Below are 26,276 nucleotides of genomic sequence, written 5' to 3' on the forward strand. Positions count from 1 at the left end.
ACAATTTCTGGTGTACCTCACTGATTAGTGGTTTTCTTACGGCTGCACATCTGTTCAGTCCCAATCCCTTGAGTTCACTTTGCATTGTGCGTGTGGAAATACTCTTACTTTCACTAATAAACATAGCCCTGAGTTCTACTGTTTTTCTTCGCTTTGATTTCACCAAACATTTAAGTGATTCCTGATCATGATCATTCAGGATTTTTTTTTCCCGCCACATTTCTTTCTCGAATACGATGGGTCCCCACTATCCTTCTAGTTTTTAATAATGCGTTGGACAGTTCTTTACCCAATTTTAGTAGTTTCTGTAATCTCCTTAGATGTTTTCTCTGCTTGATGCAGGCCAATGATTTGACCCTTCTCAAACTAACATCTTTTCCACGACCACGAGACGTGTCTTTCAACACGGTTGTTTAAGAAATGAGAAGCAAATCATTGCACCAGTTGGGGTTAAATAACTTATTGCCAGCTGAAAGATAAAAGCCCATACAGTAATTATCCAATAGGAGGCTCATAACAATTTGCTTTGTTAAATCCAGGTGGCGACTTTTTTTTTTTTTTTTGGACAAGCAGTGTATTTTCAGTTCACTTCTGCAGTTCGAAGTGTTAAAAGCGTACAGTTCTGCATTTATTTGTGGCAAAAGCGTTTAGTGGCCTATTTCAGTACAGAAAGAAATAAAATATACGCACTTCACTGGTGCTTTTTATTTCTGCTAAAAGCATTTGCTGGTCTATTTCAGTACAAAAAGAAAAATATATTCTCCGTTCACTTCTGCAGTTATGTGTTGAAAGTGTACAGAAAGAAGAAAAAAATATACGCACTTCACTGGTGCACTTATTTGGGGTGAAAGCGTTTAGTGGCCTATTTCAGTACAAAAAGAAAAATATTTTTGTAGTTTTTAGGGGTTTTTTGATTTGCTTTTAATTTTTATTTAGTTCAGGTAAAAGTATGTTAGACAGAGGAGTGGCAGAGGCATAAATGTTTTTGGCACAGGCAGAGGTCACAGCAGAATAAGGGGGCGTGGCAGCAGGAGTCACAGTGAGAGGCCTGAGCTCCCAGTGTCATCTAGTGGTCATGTCTTGACCAGCAAACCAGCGGTTCATGATTGGTTAACTCTGTCATCCACTTCATCCCAAGTGACATCACACACACCCAGCAAACAGTCGGTGGGTTGGTCAGACACAAACCTTAGTTGCCATTGCCCTGTCCTCAGCCTGCCTCTGTCCTTTTCTGTTCCCTCACCGTGAGAAGTATTATATGCTGTAGGCTCAGCTCCACTTTTCAGCGAGGAAGAGCTACTAGAGGACAGTCAGCAGCTGCTGCCCACCCATGATCTGGAGGAGACATCCTCCGCTAGGCGGGCAAGTAGTGATGAGGAGAGTGGTGTGGGAGGTGGTGTTGCGAGCAGTCAGGCTCCTGACCCAGAGACCGTTGAGGAGGACATAAGTGACATGCAGACACTAATCGATGATGATGATGATGATGAAGCTGATCGCACTTGGGAGCCGGGTGCAGAAGGGGCTTAATCATCAGCAGGAGAAGAGGGTGGCAGCTTGCCTGTGAGGCAGCGACTGAGCCAGCAAGGTGATAGCATGGCTGGGAGTCAGCAAGGTGGCAGCAGTTGGAAGTCAGGAGCCAAACATGCCTGGGGTAGACCACCTGCTTCAAAGCAGCCTATCTGCCCGGGAAGTAGTGGTGCAGGGCTTCACGGAGGCAGAGGCGGTAGCAGTCAGTCAGTGCGGACTGTGGGGGGAAAATCACCTACTCTGCGGTGTGGCAGTTTTTTGTTAAGCCTCCAGAGATTAACATGGCCATATGTAGAATATGTGGGCAGAAGGTGAAGTGTGGCCAGGGTGCCAATGATGGCACCATGGCCCTGCGTTAACATATGGTCAACCAATATTAACCGGACAGAATAAATATCGAATAAATCAAAAAAAACTGACCCCCAAGGAGTCGTAATAATCACCCAAAAATGAAACTGACTTTTTCGTATATATGAAAATCCAAAAGACTTTATTATAAATATATATAAACAATACATACATGCATGATAAAAGAAGGCAGCACAAGGCAGGACACACAGATGAGGAGCAGGACCCAAGGAGAGGCCGGGAGATCAGTGCACGAAAATAACAACAGGGAAAAAAGAATGCTAGCTAAAAAAAAGCATACCTCATGACAGCAACACCCCAAAGTGCAAAGGAGGCAATTGTAGAGATTGAGGTTAAAGTACAAGGACAAGATTAAACATACCCTGAGTGGTGCAAAGATCTCTCGGCCGACTCCTGACCCAACGCCGTTTCGCCAGTAGACCTGACTTCTTCCGGGGATATGGAAACATGTAAAAACCTCTCCCCTATATAGTGCCCACACAGGTGTGTGGAAGAAAATTAAGATTGCAGGACTTGAATGACGCCACCAATGGAGTTGAAGCTCCAGTAATTGAGGACCAATCAGTGGAGGCAAAAGCACCTAGTAGGGGCAGGACTAGACTGACAGAGCAATCATGTGAGCAAACGCATGACCACAGTGTCAGAAATGTGTCAGAGTGCACGCCCAGACTCCACCAGAAGAGCCAATCAAAAGCACCTAGTAGGGGCAGCACCTATATAGGGGAGAGGTTTTTACATGTTTCCATATCCCCGGAAGAAGCCAGGTTTACTGGCGAAACGGCGTTGGGTCAGGAGTCGGCCGAAAAAATCTTTGCACCACTCAGGGTATGTTTAATCTTGTCCTTGTACTTTATCCTCAATCTCTACAATTGCCTCCTTTGCACTTTGTTTGGGGCGTTGCTGTCATGAGGTTTTGAGGTATGCTTTTTTAGCTAGCATTCTTTTTTCCCTGTTGTTGTTTTCGTGCACTGATCTCCCGGCCTCTCCGTGTGTCCTGCCTTCTTTTATCAGGCCTGCGTTAACATATGCAGCGTCACCATAAAGTGGCCTGGGAGAACCGTGGCTCTGATGTGGGGGTCCAGCCTGCTGCAGCATTCGCTACATCACCCAGTGGCACGCACCCAGTTCCAGGCAGTCAAGGCTCCTCAGCTGAAGAGAGCTATCTGTCATTCCCATCTTCTGCTGGTCCAGATGCTCCTGCTCCTCCTCCTCCTAGTCAGTCATTCCATCAGCAATCGATCACCGAAGCAATTTGCCAAGAGACAGCAGTATGCGTGCACTCATCCAACTGTGCAGAAGCGGAATGTGCTCCTGTCCAAGTTGCTGGTGCTGCAGTCCCTCCCTTTCCAAGTGGTGGACTCTGCACCTTTCAGAGAAAGGATGGTTTTTGCTGAGCCAAGGTGGAGAGTCCCAAGCCGTCATTTCTTTGCGAAAAAGGCAGTACCAGCCCTGCATAAATATGTAGAACAGATGGTGGGCCAGTCCTTGAGCCTGTTGGTGTCTGCCAAAGTGCATGGCAGTGCCGACATGTGGAGCTGTAACTATGGTCCGGGACAGTACATGTCCTTTACGGCCCACTGGGTGAATGCGTTTCCTGCACAGCCACACCAGCAATTTGGCCAGGTCAAGCCGCTTTTGCCTCCATGTTGTCACGCCGTTGGTCCTGCGACTGTGTTTGCCTCCTCATCCTCCACCAGGTCCTCAGCCTCCACTGCAGGGACAAGTCACAGTGCCCCTCCAGCATACCACATCTGCAGGGCACGGCGGTGCCACGCCGTTCTGCACCTCATTTCCCTGGGGGAACTGCTCCTGTATTTCTCCCTGACAACTCAAAATCGGAACCATGGTGACAGACAACGGGAAGAACATTGTGTCGGTGCTGCATCAAGGAAGGCTGAGCCATGCGCCCTGCATGGCACACGTGTTCAATCTGGGTCAAGGGGTTCCTGAAGTCTTCCACCCATCTGCAAGACATCCTAAAAATGGGCAGGAAACTTTTGCATGCACTTCAGCCACTCGTACACCGCAAAGCATTTAATTACTACTTGTCCTAGAACAGATGGTGGTAACAATGGCTGGGCAGGGGACTGCAGACGTGGGGCCTAGATCTCATGGTCTCATGAGCCCTGTGAAGGCTTAACTGGAAGTGGAGGAGGACCTTGAAGGACTGGCAATGTGTAGTGAAATGGGTGGTTTTTCTACTCGAGTGACAGGAGAGGAGGAGCAGGAGCAGCCAGAGGAGCTACAAGGAGATGAGGAAGATGAGACCCAGACACACCGTGGCAGTATGCAGTGGAGAGCCGGTCCAACAAGGTGGAGAGCCAGAAGTATCCCTCTGCCAAATGGTGACAATTTGGCTGTCACTACGCAAGCGAGCATGCATCGGCCCATTTGTGCAAGTGACTCGCAGGGACTCCCTGCCTCCATCTCCACTGCATCCACGGTGTGTCTGGGTCCTCTGTCTCATCTTCCTCATCACTCTGTAGCTCCTCACCCACTGAGGGAGGAAAAACGGAACTACTACAGAGACATCCTATGTAGTCAGTTGGACACTGCCAATCTGTGCCATCGTCCATCCTCTCGCAGGTCTGACAGCCCTCTGTGCTCACGTTCCACTGCCATGACCTGGAGCAGGACCAGAACCAGCAGGTGTTGTCATACTTTGACAGCACCCTGCCACCCCACATTGAAGATCCGCTGGATTTGTGGATTTGTGGTCGCAACTAGCAGAGTTTTCCCTGCTGTCCTGCCCGGCCAGTAGTGTGGCATCAGAGCGGGTGTTTAGTGCGGCGGGGGCCATAGTTACCCCAAGGAGAACTCGCCTGTCCACCCAAAATGTGGAGAGTCTGACCCTTGTCAAAATGAATCAGGCATGGATCAGCCAGGATTTTCAACCACCAGTTCCTGATGCATCAGACTAGATCATCCATGGTGCCACAGCAACACTTTGATAAAAGAGACTGGTTTCAAATATCATTTTTTATTAAAATAGATAAGTCGTATCCAATCGAATCATTATAATATCATATCATACAGGTGGTTACAGTGACATTGATGCAATATTACATATATTATACCATTTTCACATTACAATTGTTGCACAGCTTGAAGTTGTACGCGTTCATGTAATAGTACATATATTTTATATCCTTCACAATACAATTGTCGGATATCCTCATGTTACACACAATTGCGCTATAACCTCTTTTTGATCTCATGACTATCCATTTTTATTTTCCATATAGACTTAACCCACAACTTCAGTTTAACAGACCCCAACTGACCCCCCCCCCCCCCCCCCTTCACTTACAGGTCTTCTGTATATTCCAACACTGTCTCTAATGTGCTAAATACTAAGTTACCCTCTTCAATCTACCTGTAACGTCCCTAGGGTGTTCATTAATCTCCTTTTCAGATACCACTCTGAGCCTGTGAATAGTTGCATAGTTTCCAACACCTCAGCATTACTTAGGGCTACTCTTATGAATGGTTCCCATCTGCTAAAGAAAGCATTGACCCACTTCCCTTTGAATTGTTCTGCCTCTGCTCTTTCAAGCAGAAAGCACAATTTAGTATGCAGAAAAACTTCATCCATTGAGGGCGTTTTAGGCTGAAGCCATTCCCTGAAGAGACACCGCTTGGCTGCTAGTAACAATAAGTGCACCAACGGGGTTATCTTTTGTCCCTCGGGAGCCGCCTGGAATATCAAAAGTTCCGGAACAAGCGAGATTTCAACTTTAAGGTGGTTTTTAAGTTGGAGGATGACCTTCTTCCAAAACTTTTCCGTTTCCGGACAGGACCACACACCATGATATAGATCTGTACCGATTTCGTGGCATTTTGGACACTTTATGATTATGTCCATTTGAGGCGCCCGAGGGGCAAAACGAAAGCCATAAATAGCTCTGTGCATCATCCTAAAGTATGTCTCTCTCCATCCCTCGTTTGGTGTCACCTTCCTAATTGTCTCCCATCCCCTCAGAATAATTTGCTGTATGTCTATTGATGGGAATTCTTTTCTCCATTTTGAGAAGAGGCTCTCAGCTATTTGCCTCTGCTTCATATCTCTCAAACACCCATATAGCTCTGAGAGTGACTTCTTCTTAAGTCCCTGACCCGTAAGTGAATCAAGTCTTTCAACCCCATTTCCCTGGTTAGGTTCATTACCCTCTTAGTTAAGAAATCTTTGATTTGTGAAAATGCTAACGGGTGTTGGTTACGTAGTGCAGGGAATCTCACAATGAGTTCTTCATACTACAGGTATCTCCCTGTCTGTGTATCCCACAGATCCCTTGCCTTACCAATCCCCAGCTCCTTCTATTTATGAAAGTGTTTGTTTAGCTTCGCTCCCTGCTGGAAATTCTGGGTGACCCCAAATGCTCATGTGTTTAGATAAATTGAAAGGCAGTGAAAACAGCTTATGGATTGCTTCCCAGCTTGCCACAGTATCCTTTTATTAAGAGACTACCTTTAACCTCAGGAGGCATGGCCCCATATTTAGTGTGCAACAGAGCTGTCAGTGACCAAGGTGCCACCAATTGCTCCTCCAGCTTGGTATTAGTGTAAAAGTGTGTTCCAAATATCCAATCTAGGCTATGCCTTAGGAGACTAGCCAGATTATATGCTCTTATGTCTGGAAAGTTTAGCCCCCCTAAATTGTAATTTTGCCAGCGAAATTCGACATTTTTTTTTCCCTCTCCAAAGAAATGACCTAAATGCCTTCTCCAGGGCTTCTATGTCCTTGCGCTTAAGTAGGATGGGGATTGTTTGAATAGGATATAGGAGTTGGGCCACACATCATTTTTAAAAGCTGACACAATCCCGGTGTGGCTACTCTAGCCTGAGGGTTTGAATATATTCCATTCAAAAATCTTCTGAACTTTCCCTTGAGGCCCATTCTGTCCAATACCTCTCCCATCCACCCCCAGTCTACATTATCAAACGCTTTTTCCGCATCACTAGATATAATGGCTGGGAATGAATGGGAGGAGGGTCTGAGTTTTACCTCATCCAATGCCAACAGTACTTTTCTAATATTCATCACTGCTGACCTACCCTGCACAAATCCTACCTGGGCAGATGAAATCAATTTAGGTAGCAGGTTTGAGAGTCTATCAGCTAGAATTTTAGAAATGATTTTGAGATCAACATTGATGAGGGAAATTGGACGGTATGAGGCTGGGTTCGTGGGGTCTCTCCCGGGCTTCGGAAGAACTTTTAAGGTAGGCTGTATTAGTCAATGGCGGTATTGCGTTACCCTTCTTATACCCTGAATATATCTGAGAAAGGGTCGGCGCTATGTCCTGAGCTACAAGTTTATAAAATTCTCCACTGTACCCATCTGGCCCAGGCGCTTTCTCTAGGGGCAAGTTTTTTTTATATACGTGGCTACTATTTCCTTGGAAACTGGGGCATTCAGTATCTCCCTGTCCTCCGCCGATAGTTTAGGCATCTGAATTCCCGTCAGCCATTTACTGCCTTCTTTACTCTGAGATGAGTTTGCTGCATATAAATCCGCGTAGAAATCTACCAATATTTTGTTGATTTCACCCGGGTGCGAAGTCACTATCCCGTTTTTCCCTTTAAGGGAATGAATTGTAGAGACCACTCTTTGCCCCTTCGCTAACCTCGCCAATAATCTGCCTGCCTTGTTGCCATAACGGTATAGGTGTGCCTCCCACCTTGTTGTAGCAAAGCGATCCCATTTTTTAAGCCAGGCCTCGTATTCCATTTTGGTGTTTTGCCATATTACACGGGAATCATTTGGGGGAATGGTGTGAAAAAGGGTATAGGCTTTTCTAAGCTCACTACTCAGCTGACTTAACTTCTCCTTTATCATTCTGCGCTTACTAAACATGTATGCCATGATCCGCCCCCGAATTACTGACTTCCCCGCATCCCAGAGTAATTGGTGGTTGTCTATGCCCTTGTTCTCTTGCTCATTCTCTAACCACCAACCTCTCAGGAAGTTAGTAAATTCCTAATTTTTGTATAATGCGGTTAGGAACCGCCATAGGAAGTCAGTTCCTCGGGGAGTCTCCCTTCTCAAGATGACAGATATCGGAGAGTGGTCCGATATTATCATGTCTTCTATGTGTGGATCCGAGAAATGTCTCGAGTCTGATTTACCGCAAAGTATATAATCCAGTCGCGACCACGACTGGTGGGCATGCGAATAGTGTGTAAATTCCCATCCTTTTGGGTTTCGGGTCCTCCACAAGTCCACCATATCTGCATCAGCTATAAGTTGTGCTAGTCTAATATCAGCAGACCCTTTTTTTCCCCCCTTTCCCTGGGCCCCGTCTTCTGTCTTCCTTCTCATCTAACACCGCATTCATATACCCGGCTACTATTTTCAGTCTCGTTGGCTCTGCAGATATGTCTCTGGTGAGCGCATTGAAAAAAGGTCGGTCACAAAAGGCCCATAAACATAAAAAATACTGATAGCTTTCCCTCCATCTGTGAGATGCAACCTGGAGACTCTACCCTGCTGGTCATGCGTGTGACCTATCACTTTGTATGGCAGCCCTTTTTTTAGCAGCGTCAGCACTCCTGCTTTTTTACCTATAGCTCCTGAGCCATAGACCTCCCCTACCCATAGCGTTTTTATTCTTCCTAATTCCTCGACTGGGAGATGAGTTTCTTGCAAAAGGGCAATATCAGCTCCCATTTTTTTAAGATATTTCAGGACCAGCCTGCGTTTTTTCGGAGACCTCAACCCCTTGACATTCCAGGAGACTATTTTAATACGGCTATCCATTAGATTTTCTCCTACCGATTTAAATGTCCCTGCAGACCCTTAGTGAAGAACTGGTGCCCTCCCTTATGCAAAACTACAACCATAGGATGGCTTGACAATGGAACAACCCGGGGTAAACTGTACCCTCTAACTATCCATTGCTCTACACCTCTGAAAAACATTTAAGTTTAAGTTTAGGCTTCACTTTTTTCCAACACTAGAGAGAAACTACTTCGTTTCCCGACCTCCTCCGACCTAGACACCTTTGCATATTGAGTAGATATCAGCAAAAAGAAAAAAAAAAGAACAATGATAACACAAACCACCATTGCTAGTAAAATGCCGCTCTTCCCTCCAGCTACTGTCTTTCCTGACTAATGACATTGGCAGGCTTCCAAGATGAGAACCCCTGCAGTAGCTGCATTAACATATATAAGCATAAACCACTGTTACGTTAGGAATTAAATTACAACTGAAAACTTTGGAATACTTATCAGTCCCTTCGACATGTGGGGAAACATTTGATCAGTCCGTGACTGTTTCTTCCCGAGGCGATCTTCTCACCGATCCGGATCAGTACCAGGAATTTTCCCTGTTCTCTTGTGAGGACGTGTGCTCTGCAACCTTATAGGTAATCGCTGGTATTCCTCGTCGTCTTGTAAGCACACCTTGCAGTGCGTTTTCCGCCTCCTCCGGATCCGTGTGCGACTCCATTTTGTTGTTGGGGAAGAAAACCCTTAGTATCGCGGGGTACAGCAGGGAGAATCTTGTCTGATTTTTATTTTTTTTTATAACGCAGAGCATATTGGAGCAAAGGCCCTTCTTCGTTGGGTTCCTCCACCGAAAAATCTCCAAAAATTAGTACCCGGTGGCCTCTTATTTCAACGGCTTTGCCGGTTTGCTTAAACGCCCTTAGTATGGCCGCCTTATCCGCGTAATTCAGGTACTTGACGATTACTTGGCGTGCCCTGACTTTGGTTTTTGGCGTGTTTGCATCTTTGGCGCTTCTTTCCTGCCCCTGCTGTGTGTTATATGGGCCAACTCTATGAGCCCTCTCAACTTGGTTTCTAGACCCCAATGCCTCCGGTATTTCTCGGGCACATATGGCTTCCTTTGCCATTACTGCTTCTGGGAGGCTGACTATTCGCAAGTTGCTCCTACGAGAGCGATTTTCAAGATCGTCCACTTTATCCCATAGTCTGGCATTCTCCATTAGAGCCCTCTTAAGTTGCTTGCGTACCTCCTCATATTTACCTTCCATCTCTGCCATTCTTGTCTCCAGCCGCGTGTCATGCTGTGCGACCTCCGCCTTCAGCTCGTTGAAAGAGACCACCACTGTGGATGACAAGGCTTCCTGCAGGTCAGGTAAGATTCGCGTTGCCACCTCCACCGCCAGGAATTTATAGTCAATGATTAGCTTCTCCTCGCTGGTAGTAGTTAGTACGCCTGCACCATTTCTCTGCTCTGACTGTGACAGATCTGGAGCTTCTTCCTCTGGTGGCTGCGCCATATTGGCATCAGTTGGCGCCTTTCCAGGCTTCGCTGTAGTTTTCTTCGATTTACTCCCCATTTGCACCACATAACGGTCCATCAACCGGCTCTGTATATAAGCAGTCACTCGATCGCCCGATCTGTGCCACTGCCCTGGTCGTTTGCAAGGGATTTATGTGGTAAGCAGTGTCTGCTGGAGCGGAGCTCTTAGTGCGCGCTTCTCACCATGTTGGCGCCGGAACCGGAAGCAGAGACTGGTTTCTTCTGACTAGCTGCCTCAGCTACTACTCTGATGCTGCAACCCGCCTGATGCCACACATCTGATGCCAAGTGCTCCTTCTTTCACCCATCTTCGTCAGCTGGTACTGGCATTGCCACCCACCGCCCCACTTTGTGGTCTCCTGATGCAGCTGCTATCTCCACACTATCACCTTGCCACTCTGTGGTATCCTCCTGCTGCCATCTCCACACTGTCACCTTGCCACTTTGTGGTCTCCTGATGCTGCTACTGCCATCTCCACACTGTCCCCTTGCCACTCTGTGGTTTCCTGATGCTGCTTCCACCTCTTCAGTATGTCATAGGTCCATGTGGACTTCTCATGCTGTTCCCACCCTCCCCACTGCATGACTGGGCCACTATTTTGCCTTTTGGCCTGGCTGACATTGATTTATTTGACCTTTCTTGTGATCTGTCAGAAGGAAGGAAAAATGACACACAACGGATCCGGTCTGTGTAGCAGCTGTAAGGCCTGTATGGTCCCATCAGAATTGGCTTATGATTTGGTAGCCAAAAGCAAGAGTGGGTACAAAACACAGAAGACATGCAAATATTCCATTCATCTGTTTTGGATGCAGTCCTATTTTTTTATTTTTTGGCTTTAGCAATACTAATGGATTACTGACCAAATGCTGACCAAGTGAAGGCGTATGCTCCACAGTCAGGATCCGTTTTTTGTGGGAGGATCCTGTCTGTGGAGCATACGCCTTCACTTGGTCAGCATTTGGTCAGTAATCCATCAGAGGAAGGGCAAATTGATCAGTGATGTCAACACAAACTCACTGCTGACAGCCTCTCCACTCTGACGGGGGGGGGGGGGGGGGGCTCTACTTGTATACGAGTTTAATAGAACAGGTTCTGTAGGCATCTATGTGGAATCCGCTGACGACGGTGTAAAAGGAGTGCGCTTCTTCTTGGCGCTAACATCGACCTGTAAGGCTGAGTTCATTCTTGAGTTATTTAGTCAGTTTTGGCCCAGTGACTGCCCTAATAAGTGAAGTGTACAGTCATTCTAAGAGCGACGCCTGTCATCCGCATGTCATATGGACTCACAGTATTATTTCACTACCATAACAGACTCCCTATGCGTGTTACTACAAGGCACAGTGTTCTGCAGCACTAAAAAAGGCTCTCAGCAGTCAGGAAATATATTTTTTTATGTAATTTGCAGCAACGCTATTCAGATCGAACCAAATTTTTCCCGAAAAATTTGGTGAAACGGCTAATCGAATTTTTGAAAAAATTTGCTCATCTCGAGTTACGATACTATTGCTGACTACTCTGGCTGCAGTGGTCACCTTTAGCCAATCGGCAGCAGTTAAAAGCAGACATACATAATGATAACTGTAACTGCTGAGGCATGGCTTCTCGGCCTGCATATCAAATGTGCTCTTTTACATGTGAACTGTATTTAGTGGAGCAGGTTTATTAAAACTGTCTAAAAGAAAAATTGTTACCCATAACAACCAATGGCTACAGTTTTCATTTTACTAGAACAATTTAAGAAACGAATGCCAAGCTCTGATTGGTTGCTGTGGGCATTTATTTTTGTTATAAATTTTTTTTTATTTTTTTTTTTAATGGACAGGAGTCGACTACTCAGTACTCTTCTGCTACAGAAAAAGGTGTATTGAGTGGTGGACTTTACCATCCTAGGTGTAGGGTAGGTTACACTTCTCCAGTAGAAGGGTATTGAGTAGTGGATACTCATGCCGCAGAAAGAGTGCATTCACTTGAGCTCCTTTATTTAGAAAGTGAGTCACGACAGGAGGGTTTCAATAGTAACGAGTGTGTGGGGGCAAAAAAAAATTATAAGGCCATTAAAAATTTATACAGTCCTGATCAAAAGTTTAAGACCACTTGAAAAATGGCAAAAAATCATATTTTACATTGTTGGATCTTAACAACAAGGTTCCAAGAAGAGCTTCAACATGCAACAAGAAGAAATGAGTGAGACAAAACATTTTTTGAGCATTCAATTAATTGAAAATAACAATTAAACTGAAACAGGCTGTTTTTCATCCGGGGGACAGTCATTGTATTTTTTCACACATCAGGCTTTATTCCTATGTGCTATACGCAGCATATAGGTCTGTGAAATACACCAATGTTGGGATAATGGTATACATACTGTCGAGTTTCTATACTAGGTGGGGAGGGTGGTAATATGCTCATTCCAATGGTACAAATAATGTATATTTGCATAATCATTAATTTCTTTTGGCTGTAGATAGGTGGTACCTATATTCATAAATAGAATGTTTATCATATAAGGAAGCCTTGAGATCTGTATTATATATGCAGTTGAGGTTTTTGGGGGTTTGTGACTCCTATCAGTGCACTCAGCTTCTTGCAATGTGTTGCGCCACAAGTGAGCAAACCATTTATACCGCAAAGTAGTGTAGGCGAATATTATTTCAGCTGGCGTACTGTCTGATCGTATTATTTTGTATGTACACTGTGAAAAGAATACTCCAGCAGCGTGATTGCAAGGTCTTGAGTATATATTGAAATGTCGGCTGTACAAGATGTGACGTTAAGGCCTTGTTTGGCCTTTTATCAAACTGGTTCCGCTGAGGTGCAGGTTAAAGGGAACCTGTCATGTGGATTTTTGATTATAATCTAACGAATTATTTACAATCATTAACTACTAAAAAGTACCTTAGATGTATTCACTTACTGGTGTGACAGATAGTTATCTCATAATATACACACAAAGATGCCGCATGCTAATGAGCTGATTCCAGTCCGGCGTGATGTCAATGAGTCCAGCGTATATTTAATTCAGAGCTATAGCCACTCCCCTGTCCACCTGCTGCTGATTCATATGGAAAATAACTGTCATTCAGCATCAGGTGGGCGGGGAGAGTCAGGAGCTCATAAATATTCAGGACTCATCATTATCAGCTGGAGCTTTTCAATACAAGATGTTGGCAGATTGACTGGGTCAATTAAAGAAAGTGACCCAGCATTTTGCTAAGAGTATCAGTCACTTATTTATGTTGCCCTTAGTTAGGACACCATAAAACTGGTGACAGGTTCCCTTTAAGTGAAGTGTGCGCTATGTGGCTGTGTATTTGCACTATAGGGAATGCGCCACGCACCTCAGCTGAACCAGTTTTATAAAGGCCGAAACGTCACATCTTGTACAGCCGACATTTCAATAAATACTCACGACCTTGCAGTCACACTGCTGGAGTATTCTTTTTACTGTGAACGGAGTGGGAACCCGACTCCTAGCAATAGTAAGCGGAGTGCCACAAAGTAATTTGTGTATGTACACTTACATGGCCTTAATAACCCTGTTCTGCAGGACACCGCTGGACAGGAAAGGTACAGGACAATTACCACTGCATACTACCGGGGGGCTATGGGCTTTATCCTGATGTATGACATAACCAATGAAGAATCATTCAATGCTGTACAGGACTGGTGAGTACAGAAATGTCATTAAGTGATGGTAAAAAAACAATATATTTTTTTTTTTTGCTGCCTTTAAAATGCCCAAAACGGTATAAAAAAATCTGCCTGACACTGGTTTTATACAGGATTTTTAAGAATGGCAAGTGTGAAGACCATTTACACATTCAGGGTATAGGTGAATTTTTATGACACGCAGCCGATAGGAGAATGTGTTACCCTGCCACTAAACACCCCTTTACACTTGGTTAGTATGTAGATTTCAGAGAATCCTGGTCACTCCTTTATTCTGTATATATTATATAAAAACATCCAGGTTCTGACTGGAAGACGTTCTTTTTAGCACTCTTTCAGTTCCCACTACTATTACATTACAGGGTGTAAATTATATGCAATTCTGTTTTCTGTGGGTCTAACATTGTTTTGGCATATTGTTGGCAATAAGAAAGGGTTGGCATACATGTTGAAATGGCCTATGCATGTCAGCTTTTCTAAGGCCTAGTTCACACTTCACTGATTTGATCAGTGATTTCCATCAGTGATTGTGAGCCAAAACCAGGTGCGGGTCTAAACACAGAACACATACAAAGCTTTTCTCTCTGTAGCTTCCATTTCTAGTTTTGTCTGACTATCACTGATCAAACACTAAAATAAGAACTAAAAACCATCAGGTAAGGCCGTTTTCACACATCAGTGTTTGTGAGCCAAAACCAGGATTGGTTGCTACACAGAGATAATGTATAATGAAAGAGTTATTACTGTTCTCTTTTTGACCTGCACTTGGTTTTGGCTTACAATCACTGATGGAAATCATGTATCAATCACTGATGGAAATCATGTATCAAACACTGATGGGTGAAAGTGAAAACTGTTGCAAGTCAACACGGGGACCGAGTAGTGTTTGCCATTCAATGTACAAGTCGATTTTGGTCTTCACCTGTGCATTGACTCCAACTTTAGCAGCTCTGGTCTTGTTAAGACCTTCTCCCTGGGTGCATTTTGGGCCTTAGTGACCAAGCATTTTTTTATTTATTTGATCATTGCATTCCAAAAGCTATAACCTTTTATTTTCCATAGATGTAGCCATATGAATCATATTTTGTGGGAAAACTTGCAGTTTTTAATAGTACCATTTTGTGGTATACGTAATCATTGATTAAAGGGGATTCTCTTGGATTTTCATATTGATGGCCCAATCTCAAGAGAGATCTTTGCTGATCTCATATTCATGACCTGTTTCCTGGGACGCCTGCAAATCAGTTCTTTGAGAAACCCTCAGTGCTCACTGTAGACTGTAGTCTCTTTAGAGCTTACCAAGCACAGTGCTGTACATTGTAGAGCGGCTGTGCTTGATATTTCAGCCCAATTCTATTCACTTCAATGGGACTGAACTGCACCTAGGCCATTTGACTGTTGCACTTGACATTACAAGGCCTAGGCGCTCACTGAGCACCACAACCTCTTCATACAGCTGATCGGCGGGGCTCCTGGGAGTCGAGACTGAGGATAGGCCATCAATATGAAAATCCCAGAAAACTCCTTTAACTTTTATTAAATCTTTTGTGGGGTGGAATAATGAAAAATATATAATATGCCCATTGTCTTTTTACATTGTAAATGGTGCGTCTTTTCATGTTTAAGTTAGGCTACTTTCACACTTGCATTGTTGTTGTTTTTCTGGTATTGAGGTCCGGAAATAAAGGTTTCAGTTTAGTTCCCATGCATTCTGAATGGAAAGAGATTCGTTCAGGATGTCTTCCGTTCCGTCAGCATGACTGGACACAAAACTTCAGCAGTTTTGTGTTCGGTCATAAAAACAGGGAAAAAAAACGGATGTCACTGAAAATAATTAAAGTCAATGTATTTAGTGTCCTGTCGTGTTTTTTTTTTTTTAATTTCATACAACCACATCCTAATGGAACGAATGCATCCTGATGTGCAAAATAAAAGGATCCGTTTAATTCCGGCATTGAGATCCTCTGCCAGATCTCAATACCAGCATTAACAACGCAAGTGTGAAAGTAGCCTTACACGATAACTTTACTCTCTGGGTCAGTACGATTTGATAGCAATACCAAATACAGTATTTTTTGCTTTATAAAACACACTTTTTAGCAAGAAAAACTCTTGCTAAAAAGTTTCTGCGTCTTATAAACAGCAGTCGGGGAGATCCAGCATGGCCAGACCTCCCTGACTGCTTCCTTTAATGATCTGACACGGCGCACATGCATTGCTTTGCCCGATCAGGGAGAATGCATCTGCACTCGCCTCGCTCTCCCTGCTGACACCGATCTGTGTGATCAGTAGCAGCAAGAGCACAAGGGAAGGAAGGTCCTACAGCTGTACTGAAAGGAAATTTAAAACTCCAAGTACAGCTTAAGGACCTAATGATAGCATTATATTGATTTTATGATACTATGTTACCCTTAGAGGTCTAGAATGTATTGTATAACACTGACAGTATTATGACCCAGACCTCTAAGGGTTATTATATAGCATCATAAATCAATATAATGCTATGCGACCCTGGCAGTTCTGGAAGGTCAGGCCGGGTGCTGTGCCGTGAGTCTGCAGAGTGACACCTGCTTGTCTGAAAAAGGCCTAAAAAGGTCAAACAACCAGTTCTGCCAATATAGACCATTAGGGCAGGAGTCTGGCTGTCATAAAACAGCTTAACCTCCTGCTCTTTGGTACACTGGAAAGGAAACCCATGCAGTGCTTAGATTAGACCATGACAAAAAGGCGACGGGTCTAGCCTAGGGCCCCTTAATGACTGCTGTAATAATTCGCTGACTAGCTTTGCAGTAAACAACATCCACGTACAAATGCTGTTTAGTCTATCCCAAAGCTCTCTTTATGACCGAGCCACTCTCCTGCTCTGGCAGACTGGGGCAGTCCAAGAATTACACCGCATGTAATGGTACATTTGGTCTGGAATGCATACATACACACTATCAATACAATTCGAGAACCATGTGTTTGTTTTTGCATTTATAATACGTATAATGTAACTTGTGGATTACACTTAACTTACTAGGTCAACTCAGATCAAGACCTATTCCTGGGACAATGCTCAAGTTCTATTGGTTGGTAACAAATGTGACATGGAGGATGAAAGAGTTGTATCATCGGAACGGGGAAGACAGCTGGCAGATCACCTTGGTAAGACACCACCTTTCCACCATTTCATGAGCTTTGCTGATCCCTGATACCAGAGCTTCTGTTGGCATTCCTCATTATGTTTTTTCATTTTATGAATAACTATTGTCTTTTAATAGTAAGACACGTGCATCACATTCATGGCCTCCTTTTGAGGTATACTTAGTCACATACTGTATACATTAGGTGCCTCAGACTAAAGCCATACAGTGGCAGTATAAATATATTATATATATATATTTTTTTTTTTTTACTGGATATTATTAAAGGGGTTATCCATTCCCTCTAATGCCCCCAGAATCCCTGGGCCCCTCCTCTATCCTGGTGATGGAGGGAGCAGCCAATAGCAGGCCGCAACCAGTCTCCCTAGTGTCACCTGCGCAGGAGATGCAGCGGCAGCCACGCAGGAATCTGGAGGGGGTGCCCGGGCATTCTAGTCATTATAGGGATTGGATGACCCCTTTTTAAGGTGTGTTTTTTTTTTTTTTCAGTATGCTGATGTACAAGCGCTCTGTACAATATTAGAATGTATCGGAACCAGTTCGGCAAGCTGTTTAAGAGTAGAAATTAATTTTTGAAGTTATTACCTGAAGTCTCGTGAGACTTCGGGAAGTAATAACTTCGGCTCATCTGAGCCAATACATTCTAATATTGTACAGTAGCTACAGATGTTTCATCCAAAGTCTATTCGCTTATCCCTAGTTGTAATGGCAAATATGTAAATTCTGTTCATCCAGTCTCAAAGAACCAGGATTCTGAGGGTTCCCTTCAGCAGACACCCTTGTTCACAAAAGTCTATTTGTGATCTACTGGAAAACAGGCAAGTGAGAAGGATGGTTAAAGGATATGCCTTAATTTTCTAGTCTTATCTTCCAGGTTTTGAATTCTTTGAAGCCAGCGCTAAAGACAACATTAATGTGAAGCAGACATTTGAACGTTTGGTGGACATAATCTGTGAAAAGATGTCCGAAAGCTTGGATACGGCTGATCCAGCTGTTACTGGAGCAAAACAGGGACCTCAGCTCACCGACCAGCAGGCTCCACCACACCAGGACTGTGCCTGCTAAAGAACATACCTTTTCTTGTCCACACACACAGCATTTCGCACCCCTGCCCCTATCAGCTGTAAAATGGTGACCTCTCCCTCACTGACCTTTTAAAAACCTGCATATCATCAGAAGATGACTTTGTCTGTTACAACCTTTTTAGTTAGAATCTATGTAGCAAAGAGAGCGTTAAAACTGAGTGGTTGAATAAAAATAAAAAAGCTAAAAATAAATTATATATAAATATATATCTATATGTATAGAGAGAGTGACTCAATAATAGTAATGAGATGGAAATGACTAGGAAAATGCCATGTTTGTACCGTGTCTTTCTACTACGCAAAGTAGTGGTGGTTAAACACTAAGATCTATGGAAGGACATGGCTCTGACTCTGTACGGCATGGATTTTTCAAGCGTTTCAATGGCAATATCCAACAGAAATAAGACCTCCTATAAATGTGTTCGCATGAAACATGAATGTTCTATCAGTTCACCCCGAATTGCTTTTTGTGTGTGCATTGAAACACTTCCATAATATCGTACCTCTTGCCACTCTTTTGTGTTAAGATTATTTATATATACAGTATATATTTTATTATACTTTTGTTTTCCTGTGTCTGAAATTGCAATATGTATGTGAGAATCTTTCTATTTTAATGGAGTGCCGTTCCAGGTTCCCGCCACAAGGAGGCAGCTGCTTATAGAGGAGTACTGTGGCCAGTAATAGTCCTTTTAATGTCCTCGCTTTAGGCGGTGATAGAATATTATCCTTTAAATAAATATTCTAGTTCTATTTAATTTTTGATCTCCTAGAGTATAGTCACAAATATATAGCAAATTGTATGTTAACTATTACAGGCTTTTTAAAACTGCATTTGAGTGGTGTGAATCTCCTCTGCAATTTTGTTGACGTAGTTACAATAGAGTAAGTGAAAAGAGGATCATTTTTGTTTTAAATGTATTTCTAAAAAGAGTTGGATCTTAACAAAAAGAAACCTCTTTAAAGGTGCAACATCTCCATTGTTCTGTCCCCGCTATTGGAATTTTAGATTATGACTGCCAGTATCCCTTCAGAAAGTAAGCTGGCTACATAATAACAAGTGGAGGCCAAAAAGGAACTTTTATTAATGCATTTTGTTCTCTGGTGATAATACTCCAAGTATTTCATTGCCACAAGCCCCTGCTCTAGTCCTCCACATTGACACACATTTCTGCCATTCAGTGGGGTTCATCTTTTAACAGGTATTCCTTTTTTTAAATTCAAGAAATGAATGGTTGGGAAAACTGAGCTAAATCAAGTAAATGTGATGAGCAGCCACAAGCAGATCTTCGTGGAATGGCTCCAGAGTGGTAAACTGAGCATTGTGCATGCATAAGTATCATTTCTATGTGCGGGGGAATAAGGAAAGCGTTGTTAGTTGCACCTTTAACAGAAATGGTTTACTTGATTTTTCCAAGTTAAGAATAAAGTCTTCAGTCTGCTGTTCACTTGGCTATTTCTTCTTTTTTTTTTCTCCACATTGTTACTTACCTTGGTATATAACACTTGAAGGGACTGTGCAAAGATAAAAACGTATCCACGGGAATGCCCACCGTCACAAGAATGGTGGTCATGTGTCCCCCACCCTACATGAGTGGATGCTGAAGAGACGTGCAGTAACTGGGGTTGATGATGTGTAATGCACAGACATGGAGGGGTCCATTGATGAAAACCTCATTAGGGCCACTTTCACACATAAGACAGTGGAAGCACAAAGCTTTCCCTCTGTAGCTTCCATTCTTTGTTTTGGCTTACAAATACTTAACATCTGCAGTAACGTTGGAATGTTCAAGAAGCTTTCTGGAAATAAAGGTTAAAGGGAATGGCATTTATCAGGGAGAGAAACTTAATACAAGACACTTAGGCCTATTGCACACAACCATATGGATTTTTCAGTCCACAAAAATTACAGAGGACGTCTGTATGCATCCCGTTTTTTTTTTTTTGCAGAACAGCTGGCCCGTGATAGAACATGTCCTATTATTGTTCGCATAACGGACAAGGATAGTACTGTTCTATCTTTGAACGGAAGGCACACAGCGTACCTTCAGTTTTTTTGGCTGATCCATTGAAATGAATGGGTCCGTATACAGAATGCAAAAAACAGAGCATAAATGGGGAAAAAAAGTGTGTGCAAGAGGCCTTAGGGCACTTTCACGATTCCGGCAGGCAGTTCAGTCGCCGAAACTGCCTGCCGGATCCGTCAAAACTGATCAGGATCCTGATCCGTATGACAAATGCATTGAAATGCTGGATCAGTCTCGCCAGTGTCATCTGGAAAAATGGATCCGGCGTTATCTTTTTCACATTTTTTGCAGTCTAAGCATATGCAGACCGCAATGCCGAAACACTCAGGGCCAGATCTGGCATTAATGCATGTCAATGGGAAAAAATGACAGATCCACTATTCCGGCAAGTGTTCTGGAATTTGACAGAGATAAAACCGCAGCATGCTGCAGTATTATCTCCGTCCTGAAAAGTAAAAAAAGACTGAACTGAAGACATCCTGAACTGATTGCTCTCCATTCAGAATGCATTAGGATAAAACTGATCAGCTCTTCTCCGGTATTGAGCCCCTAGGACGGAAGTCAATGCCGAAAAAGTATAACGCTAGTGAGAGTACTCCTACAAACGTATTGTGATTGTTCATATTGCCTCCTTTTTTCCATCACATTATACACTGCCCGTTTCCATGGTTATGACCACGCTGCAATCCATCAGTGGTGGTCATGCTTGCACACTGTAGGAAAAAGCACTAGCCTATGTGCGCTCCCGCAACCCGGCCACCAAATAGGCCAGAGCTTTTTTCTATAATGTGCAAGCACGACTGATGGATTGCAGGGTGGTTTTAACCATGGAAACTAGCAGTGTATAATGTGATAGAAAAATGAATCCAGCCGGCAAAGAAAGCAAAATAGACAATCACAATACAGCCTTGTATTAGGCTACTTTCACACTGGCGTTTTAGCTGGATCTGGCAGGGTTCAGCAAAAAATGCTTCCATTATTGATAATACAACAGTCTGCACCCGTTATGAACGGATCCGGTTGTATTATCTTTAATATAGCAATGAAAGACAATCGGGACGGATCCGTTTTTTCTATTGTGTCAGAGAAAACTGATCTGTCCCCATTAACTTGCATTGTGGGTAATGACTGATCTGTTTTGCTCCGCATCCCATGCTCTCCGGTATGAGAACGGAACAGAATGCACATTGAAGCATTCCGTTCAGTTACGTTTTGCCCCAGTGACAATGAATGGAGACAAAACTGAAGCATTTTTTTTCTATGACAGATCTCAATAACGCTAGTGTGAAAGTAGCCTTAACTTTTTGTCCTGTGTGCACAATATACTTTTTTTTTTTTGTTCTCCTTAATTGTTATGGAATACCACTGTCATGAATGAGTGCATTTGTGCTGAAACAACAATTGGGTAGGTGTCAACGTAAAATCCACACAATGCCAGGTTTACCAGCAGAGAATCACACACTGGCTCTGCCAGCTTTTCTTCCCTTGTGCATCTTTATGTAAAATAAAAGATTTGTCAAACCAACCTCCATTTCTCCATGGTCCAGTTCTCACACCCATATGCCCATTATAAGCACTTTCCACGGTGGAGAGGCCAGCATAGGTACTTTGTGCGGTCTGCAGCTACTCAGCCACATGATTAACCAGTTCAAGACCGGGCCTCCCTTCCTGACCCGGAGCTTGTTCCAAACGTCTTTGAAGCAATAACTTGTTTGGTCATGTAAATAATTTTGCATGTTTTTCCTGTGATCTGAGCCCTTTTTTAGTTTAGGCTTTTATTTTTTTTATAGCCAGGAAAATGTAAACAAAAAGGCTTCACTTTTTTTTCCAAACACTTCTTAAAATGATGTTCCCTTTGCATCATGGTTGTTTTGATAGAAACAATGTATTAGTTTTGCTTGCTGGGAGTAGGGCTAGAAGCTGCCTTTTTTTTTTTTTTTTTTTTTTTTTTTTTTTAAACACTTTGTGCAACCATAAGGGGCATTTAACATTACAATCTTAGGCTCCATCAATGCGTCCGCATCCGTTCCGCAATTGTGCAGAACGGGTGTGGACCCATTCATTCTCTTGGGGGACAGAATAGATGCGGACAGCACACAATGTGCTGTCCGCATTTCCAGAGCGCGCTGCCGATCTTCCGGTCCACTTCTCCGGGAAAAGATAGAGCATGTACTATTCTTGTCCGCAATTGCGGACAAGAATAGGCATTTCTATGGGGGTGCCTGACGTGTGAATGGACCCTAATCCAGGGTGTCTGGACCTTAGACTGCGACAAAGGTTCACCTTCCAAAAACACAATGGTGATTTATCAAAACTGGCTTAGGTTACTTTCACACTTGTGGCAGTGTGATCCGGTGGGCAGTTCCGTTGTCTGAACTGCCCGCCGGATCCGCCGATTTGGATGTGACTGAAAGCATTTGTGAGACGGATCCATCTCACAAATGCATTGCAAGAACGGATCCCAGACGGCTCTGTCTTGTATTTTTTATCTCCTTTTTACCGGTCTGCGCATGCACAGGCCGGGAAGACTGATTCGGCATTCCTGTATTTTGAATGCCGGATCCGGCACTAATACATTCCTATGGGTAAAAATGACGGATCCGGCATTCAGGCAAGTCTCCAGTTTTCTTTCGCCGGAGATAAAACCGTGGCATGCTCCGGTTTTAATCTTTTGCCTGATCAGTCAAAATGACTGAACTGAAGACATCCTGATGCCTCCTGAACGGATTACTCTCCATTCAGAATGCATGGGGATATGCCTGATCAGTTCTTTTCCGGTATAGAGCCCCTGTGACGGAACTCTATGCCGGAAAAGAAAAACGCTAGTGTGAAAGTACCCTTAGTTGCCCATAGCAACCAATCAGGTGTTACCTTTCATTTTCCATAGGAGCTCTGGAATCTGCCAGTTTTCCTTTACACCAGCTTGATAAATCTCCCCCAATGACTCTAACCACACAGCCAAGACAACAAAGGAGTGGCTTAGGTACAACTTTGAGTGGCAAGACCCATGACTTGAACCCAATCGAACATTTCTGGAGAGACCTGAAAATGGCTGCAAGTCAACGGTCCCCATGCAACCTTGAGAGGGTCTGCAGAGAAGAATGGCAGAAAATTGTGGCATCATATCCAAGCAGACTGAAAGCTGTAATCACTGAAAAAGGGGCTTCAATTAAGTACTGAGTAAAGGGTCTGAATACTTACGTCAATGGAAGATTTTAGTTTTTCCTTTTACATAAATTAGCAAAGGTTTCTACCATTTTCTCACTCATTATGGGGTATGGCGTACAGAATGATCGGGAAAATTCAATTTTTTTATTTTTATTTTAGCACAAGCCTGCAAAATAATAAAATACCCAAAAAAGGGTCTGAAGACTTACTAATGTGTCAGCTCCAAAAAGTGCAAATTAGTGCATCTAGGGTTTCTACACTTTATTCCGACATCTTCAATAAGGTGGTGCTGCTTCATGGGAAAGAGGCAGGACATAAAAATCTGTCTCAAAGTATGCCAACCAATAAAAAGTGCCTCTCTCTGCACCAGAGGCCTGAACCACTTTGATAAATGTAGTGCATGCCTAGACAGCCTATATAAGGTTGGACCATCTTTAGGACCAGGAAAATGGGACATGGCATACTGATGTATAAAGGTGCTGTACCATAATAAACTATAAGGTAATGCAGTGCAATCAAATTTCCAACTTTCGCCAAGCTTCTTTTCCCAGATACAGGTTGATGCCATCTTTTTCCATTCAATGACATATGTCTGAGCATGAGCAGCTATGGTCCCGAGTTACAGATCTGCTCAGCAGATTCCTAATTTAATAAAAATATATGAGTCAATAATTTTCCAATTTTGCTTTTTTTTTTCAAATATAAATGGAGCAAACTCTTTGCAAACTACTGTACATAGGTCCAGTGGGGATCCTGCTCTAATAGCTGTAAGGGCTCATGCACACTGTACGCATTCTGCTGCGACAACATACAGGTGACATCCGTGTGCATTCCGTATTTTGCGGAACGGAACAGCTGGCCCTTCATAGAACAGTACTATCTTTGTCCATAATGCAGACAATAATAGGACATGTTCTATTTTTTTTTTGAGGAACGGAAATACAGACATACAGAAACGGAATGCACACAGAGTAACTTGAGGTTTTTTTTGCGGACCCATTGTAGTAAATGGTTCCGCATACGGTCTGCAAAAAAAAAAAAAACGGAATGGACACGGAAAGAAAATACCTTTGTGTGCATGAGCCCTAATACTGGGAGATTTGTGTAGGGTTCTTCTGATCTGCTGCTGGGGGTTATTAAAATCCACAGGAAAAAACAGACTGAAAACACAAGTTTGCGAGCTGGGCCGACTTCTGTCAGCTTCAGGCTCTATCATAGCGATGGGCTGCACCTCAATGGGGAAGAAGATGGCTAGAAGGTTGAAGAAGTGTTTAACCTAGGGACTGTGGGGGCAATTACATTTTAGGAGGGTAACATAGTGAAGATAGAGACCTGGGGCAAGTACTGTAAATGGAACTGAGGGTGAAATGGAGGGAGGGACCAGAACATTTCATAAGGAAAGGTGTGTAGGGTACTAGATATACAAAAACCTCTTATTGTATGTATTGTATACTAATGCGAGAAGCCTGAATAATAACTGGGGAACTGGAATTAGTGATGTGTGAGGACGACTATTACATATGGCAGTGGTGGCGAACCTATGGCACGGATGCCAGAGGCAGCACTCAGAGCCCTCTCTGTGGGCGCCCGCATCCCGACCGATATTGATTTTTTTTAGAGCAGATACCGATAATCTGTGAACTTTCAGGACGATAGCCGATAATTTATACCGATATTCTGTGAATTTTCTTTTTTTTTATAAATAAAAGATTTCTACACAAATCTGCTGAAAATGAATATGTTTATTGTTAACGTGTAGTTTTTTTTGTAAATCTTTCTTTTTCATTTATACATTTCATTTATATTTTGGCATTTTTTTTTGTTTTGTTTTTACTATTCGCCCCCTTAGGCCCAGTTCACACGATCGTTTTTTTTGCGAGTGTACAGGCCATTTTTTTGGGTTCCGTATACGGTACGTATATCGAACCATTCATTTCAATGATTCCGCATTAAAAACTGAATGTGTTCCGTAAGCATTCCGTTTCCATATATCCGTTCCGTTGAAAGATAGAACATATCCTATTATTGCCCGCAAATCACATTCCGTGGCTCCATTCAAGTCAATGGGTCCGCAAAAAAAACTTAACACATACGGAAATGCATCCGTATGTCTTCCGTATCCGTTCTGTTTTTGCAGAACCATCTATTGAAAATGTTATGCCCAGCCCAATTTTTTCTATGTAATTACTGTATACTGTATATGCCATACTGAAAAACAGAACGGAAACACAACGGAACAGATCCGTGAAAAACGGACCGCAAAAAACTATAAAAGCCATACGTTCGTGTGAACTAGGCCTTAGGACCTCACACTCTCCCTGCTGCCCTTTGCATAGTGCACACAGCAGCAGGGAGCCGACTATGGCAGCCAGGGTTTCAATAGCGTCCTGGCTGCCATGGTAACTGATAGGAGCCCCAGGATTACATTGCTGGGGCTCCGATTGGAACTGCCACCAATGAGGAGGAGGGGAGGGTACCCTGTGGCCACTGCCACCAATGATTAATACTGGGGGGCTTGGGTGGGGCGGCGCACTGCGCCACCAATGTCTTTAATACTGGGGTTGGAGGGGAAGGCGCACTGCGCCACCAATGAAGATAAGTCTCTCATTAATTCATATACAGGAGGCGGGAGCTGGCTGCAGAATCACATAGGCGGCTCCTGACCTCTATGAGCGGTAGCTGCGATCCATGGCAGTTAACCCCTTAGGTGCGGCACCTGAGGGGTTAAAGGGTTTCTACCACTTTGATTTCACATAATTAGGTGTCAGACACTAGCGATCCGCTAGTGTCTGCTCTGCCAAACTATCCTGCTATAATAGCTTTTGGGGCTATAAAAGAACTTATATTGATATGTTAATGACCCTCTACGTGCTATGGGGGCGTCATTAGCACCTAGAGGATCGGTCTACCTTCTCAAGATGCCGCCGCCCAGCGCCTCCCTCCAGCCCGCCCATCTGCTTCGGAATGCGATCAAACGGACGACTACACGCGCATGCGCCGTGTGCGGCTGTA

At 43.6% G+C, this 26,276-nt stretch overlaps 2 protein-coding genes across 6 annotated transcripts in view; one reads left to right on the forward strand and one right to left on the reverse strand.

The window, feature by feature from the left end:
• Nucleotides 1-19,799, forward strand: part of RAB3A (RAB3A, member RAS oncogene family) — a 59,068-nt gene extending 39,269 nt beyond the window's left edge. For both annotated transcript variants that reach the window (XM_044280941.1, XM_044280932.1), the window contains 3 exons: nt 13,717-13,835; nt 16,861-16,985; nt 17,859-19,799. In XM_044280941.1, the coding sequence (XP_044136876.1) occupies nt 13,717-13,835; nt 16,861-16,985; nt 17,859-18,049 (435 nt within the window). In that variant the 3' untranslated portion in view covers nt 18,050-19,799. The remainder of the gene's footprint in view (nt 1-13,716; nt 13,836-16,860; nt 16,986-17,858) is intronic.
• A 3,711-nt stretch (nt 19,800-23,510) lies between these two features.
• LOC122928289 (mpv17-like protein 2) overlaps nt 23,511-26,276 on the reverse strand; it is a 30,678-nt gene continuing 27,912 nt past the window's right edge. For all 4 annotated transcript variants that reach the window (XM_044280994.1, XM_044281002.1, XM_044281022.1 and 1 more), the window contains one exon: nt 23,511-23,906. In XM_044280994.1, the coding sequence (XP_044136929.1) occupies nt 23,871-23,906 (36 nt within the window). In that variant the 3' untranslated portion in view covers nt 23,511-23,870. The remainder of the gene's footprint in view (nt 23,907-26,276) is intronic.

This window comes from Bufo gargarizans, chromosome 1 (genome assembly GCF_014858855.1).
Source record: "Bufo gargarizans isolate SCDJY-AF-19 chromosome 1, ASM1485885v1, whole genome shotgun sequence".
Taxonomy (NCBI): domain Eukaryota; kingdom Metazoa; phylum Chordata; class Amphibia; order Anura; family Bufonidae; genus Bufo; species Bufo gargarizans.